This window comes from Triplophysa dalaica, chromosome 12 (assembly GCF_015846415.1).
Source record: "Triplophysa dalaica isolate WHDGS20190420 chromosome 12, ASM1584641v1, whole genome shotgun sequence".
Taxonomy (NCBI): Eukaryota; Metazoa; Chordata; class Actinopteri; order Cypriniformes; family Nemacheilidae; genus Triplophysa; species Triplophysa dalaica.
The window spans coordinates 4,563,482-4,576,231 of record NC_079553.1 but is presented as its reverse complement, the minus strand read 5'-3'; the positions used below and the strand labels follow the sequence as shown (position 1 = coordinate 4,576,231).

At 39.2% G+C, this 12,750-nt stretch overlaps 1 protein-coding gene across 1 annotated transcript in view; it reads right to left on the bottom strand.

Moving 5' to 3' along the window:
* tg (thyroglobulin) overlaps positions 1 to 12,570 on the bottom strand; it is a 32,516-nt gene extending 19,946 nt beyond the window's left edge. Inside the window, exons 1-23 of the mRNA XM_056762698.1 lie at positions 12,486 to 12,570; positions 12,291 to 12,399; positions 12,114 to 12,211; positions 11,058 to 11,246; positions 9,877 to 10,036; positions 9,502 to 9,608; positions 9,241 to 9,384; positions 8,908 to 9,090; positions 7,043 to 8,074; positions 5,937 to 6,527; positions 5,609 to 5,842; positions 5,385 to 5,522; positions 5,168 to 5,245; positions 4,210 to 4,310; positions 3,987 to 4,107; positions 3,596 to 3,799; positions 3,149 to 3,352; positions 2,910 to 3,055; positions 1,737 to 1,893; positions 1,418 to 1,576; positions 1,053 to 1,202; positions 513 to 677; positions 10 to 129 (exon numbers count right to left, since the gene is read on the bottom strand). Of these exons, the coding sequence (XP_056618676.1) occupies positions 10 to 129; positions 513 to 677; positions 1,053 to 1,202; positions 1,418 to 1,576; positions 1,737 to 1,893; positions 2,910 to 3,055; positions 3,149 to 3,352; positions 3,596 to 3,799; positions 3,987 to 4,107; positions 4,210 to 4,310; positions 5,168 to 5,245; positions 5,385 to 5,522; positions 5,609 to 5,842; positions 5,937 to 6,527; positions 7,043 to 8,074; positions 8,908 to 9,090; positions 9,241 to 9,384; positions 9,502 to 9,608; positions 9,877 to 10,036; positions 11,058 to 11,246; positions 12,114 to 12,211; positions 12,291 to 12,399; positions 12,486 to 12,570 (4,675 nt within the window). The remainder of the gene's footprint in view (positions 1 to 9; positions 130 to 512; positions 678 to 1,052; positions 1,203 to 1,417; positions 1,577 to 1,736; positions 1,894 to 2,909; positions 3,056 to 3,148; positions 3,353 to 3,595; positions 3,800 to 3,986; positions 4,108 to 4,209; positions 4,311 to 5,167; positions 5,246 to 5,384; positions 5,523 to 5,608; positions 5,843 to 5,936; positions 6,528 to 7,042; positions 8,075 to 8,907; positions 9,091 to 9,240; positions 9,385 to 9,501; positions 9,609 to 9,876; positions 10,037 to 11,057; positions 11,247 to 12,113; positions 12,212 to 12,290; positions 12,400 to 12,485) is intronic.
* Positions 12,571 to 12,750: the final 180 nt, after the last annotated feature.

Below are 12,750 nucleotides of genomic sequence, written 5' to 3'. Positions count from 1 at the left end.
TCTTCTCACCAAGCACACACTTCCTAAGCTGTGTTTCTGTTGGCAGGCTTGAAGAATCAGAGCTCAGGATGTCGGCGCTCTCTGATTTGAGCAGGGAAGACGTGAAAAGCACCTCAAATTTCTCCATCACTACACAAGAGTGAGAAAGAGAGAGACTGATATTCTCAACACACACAAATCCTTCATGCTTACGTTAATTCATTATACTTTTAAGAAACAGCAGCACAAGTGATGTCATCGGCGATGCCGAGGTCATGGGTCCGATTCCGAGGAAATGCACATAAAGATAATATATGGGTAGTTGACAGATGTACTGTACAGGTGTCCTATGGTGTGACAGCAAACATTTTTTAAAACTGTTAATAATATATTATTTTATATCAATCATTTATCGTCTTTTACTAAAAATGTTCCCCTGCTACTTAAGACTGGATTTGTGATTCAGGGTCACAAATGTGTACCTAAATGTGTCACTTTGAATAAAAGCAGATTACTGTAACTGTAGCACATACCTTGGCATTCTTCAACAGTCATTGGACCATCAGAAGATGTCCAAGAAAGCTCCTCCCCCTGTGATGTGACACATAACCATTTTCCAGACATAGGGTGTATCTGGGCCATCAGGAAGTCGCCTTTATTTGTACATTTTAGGTTACTTTGATGGCACTTAGTAAGACCTAAAATATCAAGAGTGTGAGAGAGAACATGAGAGAATTATAGAGCATTACAAATGATAGAGAAACAGAGCGACGGTTTAACAGCGATAAAATATGAAGCTTGAAAAATGATGCATCCCCTACAAAACTATAAATTCCCATTTAAGCATGTCTGCAAACATCAGCAAGCTATTTAAAGCCCCTTGAATTATCCAAGTTTCAAAAACCTGTGATCTACGACAGCTGTTATGCGTTCCCGTTATTAATTCAAAGCCAAAACAATCTACACCTGATTTTAATTAAACTTAATTTCTCACATATCATGTTTATGTGCTGTGAAAAATGATGTGTTTTTCAAAAGAGTTTGGCTGAGCCGAGTTCACTCTTCTCACTCACAGTGAGAGGGACTGAAGGCTCCCTGGGCCACAGTGGAGGTTCCGGTGGGGCAGGGAGTGCAGAAGACCTGCCCTTCCTCCGCCTGAAACGTGTCACGATGACATGGAGAACATTCACCACCGCTTGAGAATGAACCAGCCGGACACAACACTGTGTGAGAGAGATGTGCTTACACAAACGAACACTGATACAAATATAAACACACTTCTGTACACCGCATTTCTACTTTTCTGAGTAAACTCACATGCATAAGCTATAGAAAAGTTTAAAGGTGAACATTCTGAAGCGTAAGTAAAACCATTGTCTTTATAGTCCACGGGCCAGTCTGTCATTACGAGAAGCAATGGGTACAGAAGCCAACATACCACACCCAGTGGATTGTGGGAGCTGCATATAGCCAGGCATGCAGCCAAACGAGGGGGGAGTAGAGAGAGAGCCGTCGTAGAGGAAAACAGAGCGGTATGATTCCCTTTGGATTAATGCCTTCAATCCATTTAACAACCTCTCCTCGCTTAGCGCCATGTCTGAGAAACAAACACATGCACAGAGCTTCAACAACATTGAAAACCAGTAAACCAAATCTTTTGGGATTAAAAATATACAAACGATCCAGGCCATGATGTCAAATAAAAAAGTCACATGTAGGATTGTGTAACACCTCTAGGTCACTAATAACTTCCTCACCGATGTCATGAAGATCAGGCAGTGACTGTGTTGGCAGGTCAGAGAGTCGGCTCCTTAAGGTGATGCCGACATTGAGCTGCTTGTCATTCATGCACTCAAGAGACACAGACGACTCATCACACAACCCAATTGAACTGGTCTGATCGAATGAGGTCACCTAACAAACACATAAACAATTGGGCAAAAAGAACCAACAAGCACAAATGAAACATTTTAACAGCAAACATATGGAGCAAGAATACGTTTAACTCATTTGTCACATGTACAACCATGTTATTACCTAGTGGGATGTGTCACTGAATCAACATCTTTCGACAGCCAATTTGAAAGCAGAATTAGGTGTAGGACAAGCTTAGAGGCTTGTATTGAAGTTGACGTTTATTACATTTTCTGCTTTGAAGTACCAAGATTAAATAAGTACATTGAAATATAAAACTACATTTGAAATAAAAGGACAGTTTCATCGAACACGCGCGGGCCTGACCCCCAGTTAACGTCCGGTTTGTGTTCGGTGTCTAATAATATAACTATTTATATTTAATTAATGTTTATATTTGTATTCATAATTATTGAATTACATTTTATGAAATGAACAATTTGTTGAATTCTTTCTGCAGTTTTGATGCATTTTAACAAATCGTATGGTACACTGACATTCAGCGGTTGAGCTTGGTATCGGAGTCTCAATTCAAAATATTGGAGAGACAAGTTAAGCCAAGTAACAGTTCTCGGTTTCTTTTGATTGACATCAGAAATAATCTACAGGCACTGTATTGTTTGTGTTTGTGTACCGAAAAGTCAGCTCGGGTCACAAAAGAGTGCATGCACTGTAAAGCTTGTTTATATTGTGAAGATGAAACCGTCTATACAACTACAAATAATTAACGAATAAAAAATCTGCCGTATTTACAATTGAAACGTTCTTGCTTAAGTTGTGGACATCATTCAGCTTCTCAAGTAGTCGACTAGTTCTATCCCCTAGTAGTCCCCAAGTTATGGAGGGGTAATGGTTATGGTTATGGATATGGTTTTACATTTTGAATAAACAGCCCCAAATTGCACTAGCATGCAATGGCACCTATGCATTGATGTGTATTGTATTTTTGCATTGTGCTGTTGTGTGCCTGTAGGTTAACCGCCTCTCTGTTGTGTTGTAGTAGATGTGCATTGTACCTTTAGACTGCAGAGGCCTGCAGCTCTCATGTCACGCAGGAAAGAAGCCTGTAGTTCAACGCTCTGTGTGCTGCAGCTCTGTTGACCCTCAGCCAAGGTCACCTGAAGATGTACATTTACTTGGACTGTCTGCAATACCTGAGACCCTGATAAATATAAAAGTAGATCAAATTAATAGACAACAATGTCTTGGTTTGTTTTCAAACAGAAAAAAAGAAGTGAGGTGTGTTCTTATTTACTTTGGCAGGCATGAGACAGAGGTGCATCATCCAGCCAGGACTTTGCTTGTGGATCACACAGGAATTTGGTGACAGGAAGGGCGTTGGCATAGCCTTGGTCACAGAAGAGCTCGCAGCGCTGCGTCTGCTGACCTCCAACGCTCTGAGTGCCGCACAGAATGGCACCATGGGAAATGTCTCCAAATGGAAGGGGGCACTCGGGAACTGTGAGAAACAATGGAATATAATGTTGTGCCACATTTCTTTATGTACAACCTACAATCTTATGCACAGGCGTTCTTTAGGGCCAGTCTGGGCTGCGTTTCCTAAAAGAATCGTAAGCCTACGTTGATCTCAGCTCTGTTGGTGTTAATGGTTCAACTTAAGGTTACGATGCTTTTGGGAAACGCAGCCATGGTTGATACGACCAGTGAACCGATGAAAATGAGTTCATGTTGATTCACGTACTGTCACAGGATGGGGTTAGTCCTGTGCTTCGGGGAGTCCGAGTGGCTGGAAGCTCTTTTCCACGTTGCGTTACACACCAACAGTCAGACAGGTCACACTGAAAAGGAGCAAAACGCTCTCCGTTCTGCACACATTGAGGCTCATACCCCAAACCAGCATCTCTCTGCAGTGCCTGAGTCTTCTGAAGAGAACACCAACCTGGACCTAGAATACCAAAGTATTAAAACGCTTGCACTAAAACTCATAACTCACTGAATACAGGAAGAACTTTCTTAAATCCTTTGCATAAAACATATTACATTGTGCTTGAATAATAACGTTATCGTAAGGAATGTAACCACGTGTAGATTATGAAAATTGCAATTATTGGATAGATGAATGAAGCCATTACATTGCAGGTCTCCAGATGGATTGACGGTGGCAGGTTGGATGATTTTTCCAGTTATTGGGCTCACACACAACCCCAATGAACGGCCTGAAATGGACTTCTGGAAAACTGAAAACTCGCCGTCCTGCAGATGAACACACACACATACACAAGATTTATTTACACAGTGAGATATTTTGATATGCCTCCAATGGTTACAAACCAAATAAACTCAAAACCAACTCACCTCATCACATAATGGGCTGTATGTGTATGTGTTATTAAAGCTTGTTTGTGTCCAATCAGAGAGCAGGAAGTGATTCTGAAGTCTCTGGCATGTAGTTTGACCTGGAAGTTTAAATCATTAGAACAAACTTTTTTTGCAAAATGAAAGGCAATGCACGGATTGATTGTTAAATAAAATCAAGGACTTTGTTACTTTAACACAAATAATATTGTAATGCACTTAAGTACTAAATGTAAAAAAAAGGCGTGTGAAGTGAAATCTAGTGGACTGAAAAGTAGGCTATTATACAATGTATTGAAGTAAAATAAGTGAAGTAAAAAATGTGAAGATATTTAAAGAAATGTAAAAATACTCCACTACTGTCCACCTTTTGTAAGTACATATGTATACAAAATACAGCCGCAGGAAAAAAAGACCATTTCAAAAGCAGTTTTTCTGAGTTTACTATTTATATGTATGTGTTTAGGTAAAATTATTATTTTTGTTTCATTCTGTGAACTACCAACAATATTACTCCCAAATTTTTAAATCAAAATATTGTTTCTATTTCAGACAAATACTCGTAGGTGAAATAACATGCTCTGTATTTTTTCAGATAATACAAAGAAAACGAGCTCATAGTCACTTTAAGGCAACACAACAGTCTTATTTGTAATTTTATTATAATTTCTATGTATTCAGGAAAGTTCAAAATATTTTTTTAACGTAATAACCTTGTCTTTTATCACAGTTTTCCTGTGTCTTGTCATGCTGTTTTTCTGTCACATGGCTGTTTGATGACTTTATGTCTCGAGGTTTGATTTTGTTGAAATTCAACAGACACCGGACTAGAATGGCCACAACACGTCTAGAAATGCTGATTCAATTAAAATTTGGATTTTTTTTCGTGGCTGTATGTAACACTGCTCTAGTGGATGTAGCAAAGATGCCTTTTAAACAAGAGATCAAACTATCTTACACTGCTGAGGGGGTGTAGACCGAGAAGTGAGAGATTCATCGATGTATCTACCATCCTCATCAACACACCAACAGTGACCTAGTATGTAAAACAGATCACAATATAGACTCATCTACACATGCATTCAGCATTTCCTAAGGAAACGCATGCAATAATGTGTTTGCACGATGCAAGACACACATATTCTTCTATATGACAAATCCTGGCTAATAATCACCTGTACTTGGGTAGCACTGGCTGGGCAGCCACTGGCCATAAGCATCACACTGAGGAATGTAGGGCTGATAGCCCAGCGATAAACTCTGCCTGTCTGTGTCACTGCTCATCAGTTTGGTCTGCCAGTAGAAGTGTAGGGCTGTCGAGATATTAAAGAATGTTCAATTCTCAATGTGAGCATTACAACCTAATGACTTTAAACCACATTAAAAAACACTGCATTACTAGAATGAGCTGCAAGTCTCAGCGCTGAGTCTGCGTTGCTCAACAAAGTTTGAGCGATGGAGAACTTTGAGGAGCGCATCTGCTCCAGCTCCTGAGGGCTCATATGGACACTCTCAGCCAGGAGAAACCCGTAACCCACAGGCACATATGAGCTGTTGGAAAGAGAGATGAGCTCTTCGGCCTCCTTCAGGAACTCTGAGACCTCGCTGTGAACCGCAGAACATGTGTCTGGACCTGAAATCAACAGGAAGCAGATGGAACATTCAAGATGAGGATTTTAATAAATTATAATGAGAAACAGAGAATAAATTATTAGAGTAAAACTCACATTTGGGAATCTGGCCAACAGGAACTTTGCTGCCTGCTACTAAGTCCCCTTGCTGGTTAACACACCAGCACTGACGCAGATGAACGCTCCCAAGAGGAACACTGAAGTCTGATAGTGGGCCTGGATAACCAGAATCATCGCCGCTTATAAGCCTCCATAGAGAGAGTGGGTTCAGGAAAACTGACGGCCCGGAAATGGCCTCAACGTTCCCGTCTAACATGTCAGATGGAATATCGGAGAACTTCTCGAAACTGGCCAGCGCAGGGAATACTTTGTAGTGACCAGCTTTAAATAATTCAGACAGGAATGCTCGGAATGTTGCCATTGCTTCTGTGTTTCTTGCATATGCTCGCAGAATTCCAAGAAGTTCTGACACAGGTAGGTCCTCTCCGGTGATCTGTATCCACTGACGGTAAAACTCAAAGGCTTGTTCTGATGGTCCATCACACTGGATCTGGTGCCAGCTGCCGTCGGATGCACAACGAGGGATGTATATGTCAGAAAGCTGGGATGCTGACGATAGATCTGAGAGAACGGATCGAATTGCGGTCAGGAACTGTTGGACCGCTGTGGCCTGACAGCTTGTGGGACCTTTAGAAGAATAGAAGACTATAATTATTAAATTATTATTGAAGGTATCATGGTGTTTTTCTTATTTTTATGGAGTAAAATGTTGATGGAATGTGTTGAAGTTTGACGGACTTAAAGGAGAAATGTGCCATGTTTCATTGTTAAAATAATGATAGAAAGATGAAAGATAAACTTTTTTAACATTAAACATTTACTCAACCTCATGTCATTCCAAACTTCTATGACACAAAAGAAGATATTTAAAAGAATGTCCGTAACCAAACAACATTGGCCCCCATTGACGTCCACTGTATTGTCACAAAACCGCTGACATGTTTCTCAAAATATCCTTTTTTTCCACAGAAAAAAGAATCATATACAGGTGTTGAAAGACATGTTGGCAACTTATTATCTCAGAATTTCATTTTCGGTTTAACTGTCCCTTTAAATATGCTTCTAGCTGAAAGTATGAAAACAATAATGATACATTCTGGAAAATCAAGTCTTTGACATCTGGGTTTAGTGTTTTGACTCACATTGAAGAGAACTTCCTGAAATTTGGAGTTTTGTTCCAGATCGGTCCACGCAGAAGCAACTCTTCCCAACACACTGTCGTGTTACATAAGCACCATTGCTCTCACATTTAGGTATGAAAACCTCAGAGCCTGCAGAACTGCTGGATTTAACTGCAATAGCCATTTTACGTTCCTCCTCGCATTGAGATGGACATCGCCGCCCGGGTCCGGTGGAGCGAGAACCCAATATCTCCAGACCACGAGAATCCACACACCAACATTCTGATCCCTGACACTGAACATCCTGATATCGTCCATCCTCAGTACAACGGGGCACGTACAGTGTCGAGGTGGATGTCACAGGTTTACAAACATCTGGATTCTGGAAAACGGCTCGGAACAGTTGACCTAACTGAATGTTTTCTTCTGCCTTCAGCTGTTTGATGGTTTCTCGAAGGGTAGTGAGAAACTGCTGATTCTCAAGAGTCAGTGAAACAAGTTGAATAACTTCTCGGTTGTGTTTCAAGTTTACAGAACGGCCATAGGCATCAGTAATCACTTGGTCTAGGTTAACACTAGCAGAGTTGTCCAAAAAGTTCTTGGCCAACTGCATGAAGTCTTCGGCAGTCTGTGTCAGACCTATCTGACCGAAAACCTGAGAGAAACTAAGGGTACCTCTGGTCCCAACAGCGCCAGTAAAGTTGAAGTTGCCAGCGTTCTTCAGGAATTTTCCTCCAAAGAGATTCTCCTGGAGTCTTTTGGGATTAGGGGTGAGAGCAAGTGCTTTCAGGGCAAGAGCCCCGGAGGGAAACATTCCTTGGAGAACCTCAGCCAAGATGTCTCCAACATTTGGACGCTGTAAGTCTGGCAGCGATTCCAAAAGACCAGAGTTGGCCAAGAGCTCCTGAAATTCTGGGCTGCAGGGATCAAGAAGGGAACGGCTTTCTTTGGAAACTGAGAGCACGCTGCTTTTGCCGAAGTCTCCAGCTGGGCCATAAAAGAGACCGGAGAGGGCTCGTCTCCTCTCAGACGGGCAGTCTTTCACTCCAGTGCCTAAACAAACAAGAATCATAATATTAGACATTGCTAACACACATAACTCTTCTACTCAACAGAATGAATGTCTGTTTTAAGTGTTTTGGGTTTATCGCTCCCTTGATCAGTAAAATCAATCACTCATCTTAATTTAAGATTACAATAACCACACAACAACCCACTGACTTCAGCTATATGGAGAAAAAACCACAAACATTAAAGCACCATGAACATACAAGATACACTGCTGAGTTGACTTAAACAGTATACATAGATGTTCTTTAAAGTACAACAGTATTTGATTACTAACTTACATTGAATATTGATAAAATCAATTTGTGTTCTTTTGTTTACCACAGATAATATATACAGTATACACAGCCATGAGACAATCTCAAATTCTTTTTAAAGGTATGTGTTATAGGTATAATAATCTTTTTTGTTTCATTCTGTGAACTACTAACAATATTTCGCACAAATTTTCAAATAATTTATTTTTTTCTATATGCGTTTATTTGCAGAAAATGAAAACTGAAGAAACAGGTCAAAATAACAGAAAAGATGCTCTGTATTTTTCAGATCTGAAATACCAAAATTTAATATTCACTTTTGAGCAATGCAATAGTAATTTTTTTACATGATGTGGTAACCTAGATTTTTATCACAGTTTTCATTTCTGTTGGATGACACTCCTGAGGTTTGATTTTGTTGAAATTGACGCTTGACTGGAATGGCCACAAAACATCTAGAAATCCTGATTAAATTAAACTTGGAATGGTCTCTTTTTTCCGTACTTTTTCCGCAACTGTATGTGCAAGATATGTGATGTCAAAGAAATCCAGTACACTCACTACACTGTGGTACTCCGTACTGGCGTGTACCAAAGATCTCTTTGCCATCAGCGTCCACACACCAGCATTGACCTCCGGTCTGACACTGTGTCGGTACATATGCTCCAGTATCAGCACAGGAAGGTACAAAGAAATTCCCATTCTGAGCAGATGCAGCTCGTTCACTCTCACATGGGGTGGGACCTTACACAAGAAGAGATAAGTTTGACATTATCATACAGATTTAAGAACTAAATTCTCATTCTAGTTCATTCAGAATCTCGATTCTATCCATCCTTACATCTGGACTTATTAAAAGGGTGTTCAGTTAAACCAAATTTTACGCATACATACATCGAAATTTCCCGCTGACAGACAGCTGGACAGCGAGGTAGCGGCGCTGTAGGATTCTGTACATGTTTGACTGGGAGAAGGTGTTTTTTGCAGTCTGGTCTGAAAACGCAGTATCATACACCTCATCCAACAACAGCTCAACACCTAAATGAAAGCAAATATAAACACAAAAGATTCCACAATACACACACAAATGAAACCAGTGAAAAGTTATAAAATATATAAAGATTGATATCATGATAAGATTAGGTTATATTTCACCTGTGCTCTGCATCTCTCTTCCACGACTGTCTGCACAGAAACAATAACTGGAGACCTCTGGAAAAGCTTTTCTGAAGCCACTGAATGTCTGGAACACCTGTGGCATTCTGTAAAAAATATTAAAATATATTGTTTATTTCTTTGAATATTTTGCAATATGTCCATGTCTTAAAGTTCTGTTTGTTTTGAGCATATTGAGGTCAAATCCTTGTCAACACACATACACATTTAATACTTCACTGCTATCTAGTGGTGAGAAACAAACTACACAGAACGATTCCTACACTTGACTATAATGTTTGAGATCAAAATCGGTACAGACTGTTTGATTTAGTGATGGAAAAAATGTAATTGGTTGAATTTAGGATTTCACACCTGTTAAATGTGTGTAGCAGATCAAACACCATCCGGTCGGTGGTGTTGACGAACTTGCATTGCACAGGTAAGAAGCCCCCATCATCCAAGCACTGTGGGGGTGAGGGTTCTCCAATACCATGAAGGATCCGCCGCTGTCTCACCTCACACGTACCAGGACCTGGGGTCGAGGGTCATTTTTGTACAATTATCCAAAAACAATTTGCGTTCACTTTGCGTTCAACTAAACTAAGCACTCAATACTGTTTTAGTAAAATACTGCATCTCAGTAGTGTCTACACACTGGGAAAAAATGATTATGTGCCTTTACAGATTTTATGAAAAGAAATGTTTAAAATGTATATACTTATATATATACTTATATAATAAATTATACTTATAAACTTATATAATTTGTTCCTGTTTTTAACAAAAATAATTAGTTAAAATAAAATCTACTAATTTTGGATTGTTAGATTTTTATTATTTTGTTTGAGTAATTTTAATTGAACAAATTATTAAGTAATCCAACTCAATTTTATTTTGTTGAACGCATTTAAATTGGTTAAGTTAAGTTTGAAAGTTGTAGTTTTTTGTAATTTTTGTAGAAATAACTACCTTGGACGTCGATCTGTAGTTCCCAGCATGCTTTATATCTGACTGCATTATGAGATTTATTTTCCGGACTAAATAACATTTTAAGTGTTTTTTTCAGTAAAAAGAAAGACTTCTTTGTGTTTTTTGTTGATTTATCTTTGAGATTTAGGAGAGTTTTGGTATTCTTTTAAAGTTTGGGTTTTTGAAGTTGTTATCGTTGTTCGGTAGAGTGTTCCTTGTGCCTAGGAACTATTTTAATCATGAAGTGTGTCATTTCACTTATTGTCAGTACAAATGGCAATACAAAGACCACCAGTCTCTTCTTATATGACCATCAGTGTTGTAAAAAAAATCAATATGAAAGTAAGTAATCCAAGAAGTTAGAGTTAGACACATGATTTTGTTCAGTTTTTGTTGACTTTAAACAACATTCACTTGACATTTTAACAAAAACTACATTTATTTAATAAGTAGAATTTACTTTATTCTGGTTAGTAAATCGTACTTGAATTATCGCAGCAAATTTTACTCAAACAAAATGGTGCAAATTGTTACAAGAATTTTATTCTCTAAATTCTCCAAGATATTTTTATCAGTGGACTCACACTTTGAGGGTTTTCCATTCTGTCTGGTTCCATAGATCTCCATGCCCTCTTGGTCCACACACCAGCACTGGCGACGTGATGTATCACACTGCACCTGCTCATATTCCCCCGAGTCCTGGCATACAGGTACAAAGGTTGTGTCTCCAGTCTGGAGTACTCTCTGTCTCTGGAGCTGGCATGAAGTCAAACCTACAGAGAAAAGACAAAGTGTGGACAATTCATTCATATGGTTAATTCAGGATATGGTGATTGTGAAAAATCTTTATATAGCTTAATTGTGTTAATTATGGACCAAATGTAATTGAATTTCTCTGGTGTATTTAACAGTGTGGTAAGACACTCATTTACCTCTTTGCGTTTAAACCACAATGGACCTTTTTCCACAAGCCTGTGATGATGCATGTCATCAGCATCGACAATCCTTAAAAGTTTTTTATATTTTCATTACTTTTAAAATACAAAACGTTGTATTACATTAAATAAATTAACCTTTGCCTCAGATTACAAAAAAATAGTTAAATTAGTAGTTCACCTTCAAAATTTAAATTCTGTCATCATTGACATGCCCTCTTGTCATTTCAAACCTGTATGACTTTGTTTCTTTTGCAAATTCTCTCATCTTTACTCAAAAAAAGGCAAAAGAATAAACTGACAAGAGGTTGAGTAAAGATGACAGAATTTTCCTTTTGAAGGTGAACTACCCCTTTAACACTAATGCGAGGGGGCTTCTTATACAGCGTTTACGGAAGTCACAATACAATTGACATCCTTCTCTCTTTTGAATGCCGTCTTTAGACTCTATTATTTTACTTTGTTGAAATGAGTGAAAACACCATCGTTGAGTTCTTCTTTTGCTATTTGAGCAAACGAGAATGCAAAAAATATATTTGTGGTAGTCTCCCATTCACCCCATGTAGAAGTTTAACCAACTTTGACGGGACGTATTCAATACCAGTTTCTTGTGCTTGGTTATCCACAAGTTGCATAACTCTTGTATATTGTTAGGTTATACAGGTGATTTCTCCTATGTGTCAGGGTAAATGTATAGGGTCTTACAATGAACCGTGGACCCATTATGTCGACTTCCAGGTATCTCCAGTCCTTCTGCACTTACGCACCAACATTCGCCACCTCCACGATTACACTGAACATGTCTGCAAGGAAAACAATGTTTTTAATCGTACAATACCTACAGAACATGTCCTAATTTGTGTAGATAAGACAACACTGCACCTGAAGCGGCCGTCCTCAGAACACTGAGGGACATGTTCACGTTCCTGTGCCGCACTAACAGCTCTGAGCTGCTCACACTGACTCAAAGTCTCTGTCTCCAGCTGATACTCTGATGACGAGAAACAGGACAATGGGTTTAGGCTCAAAAAAATAGGCTCACCTATGTTGCTGTACATAGGCCAAGGATGTTCTTACCTGAAATCTTGCCACGCGTCAGACAGAGAATGCCAAGCAGCGAGGTTGTTAAACAGAGAAGCTTCATCTGTTTCATATTCTGCATCTTCTCGAGGATGCCAGAAGTCTCCTAGCAGAAGACTCAAGACTGGAGCTACTTATATACCACAAACAGGATCTGCGTTGTCATACCTGTTCAGCACTCTCTGTTGTTTCAAGTTTTTACTAGCAAAACACAAACCTCTTTAGCCTGCTTAGAGATCACGGGAGTGAATAAGAACATCAT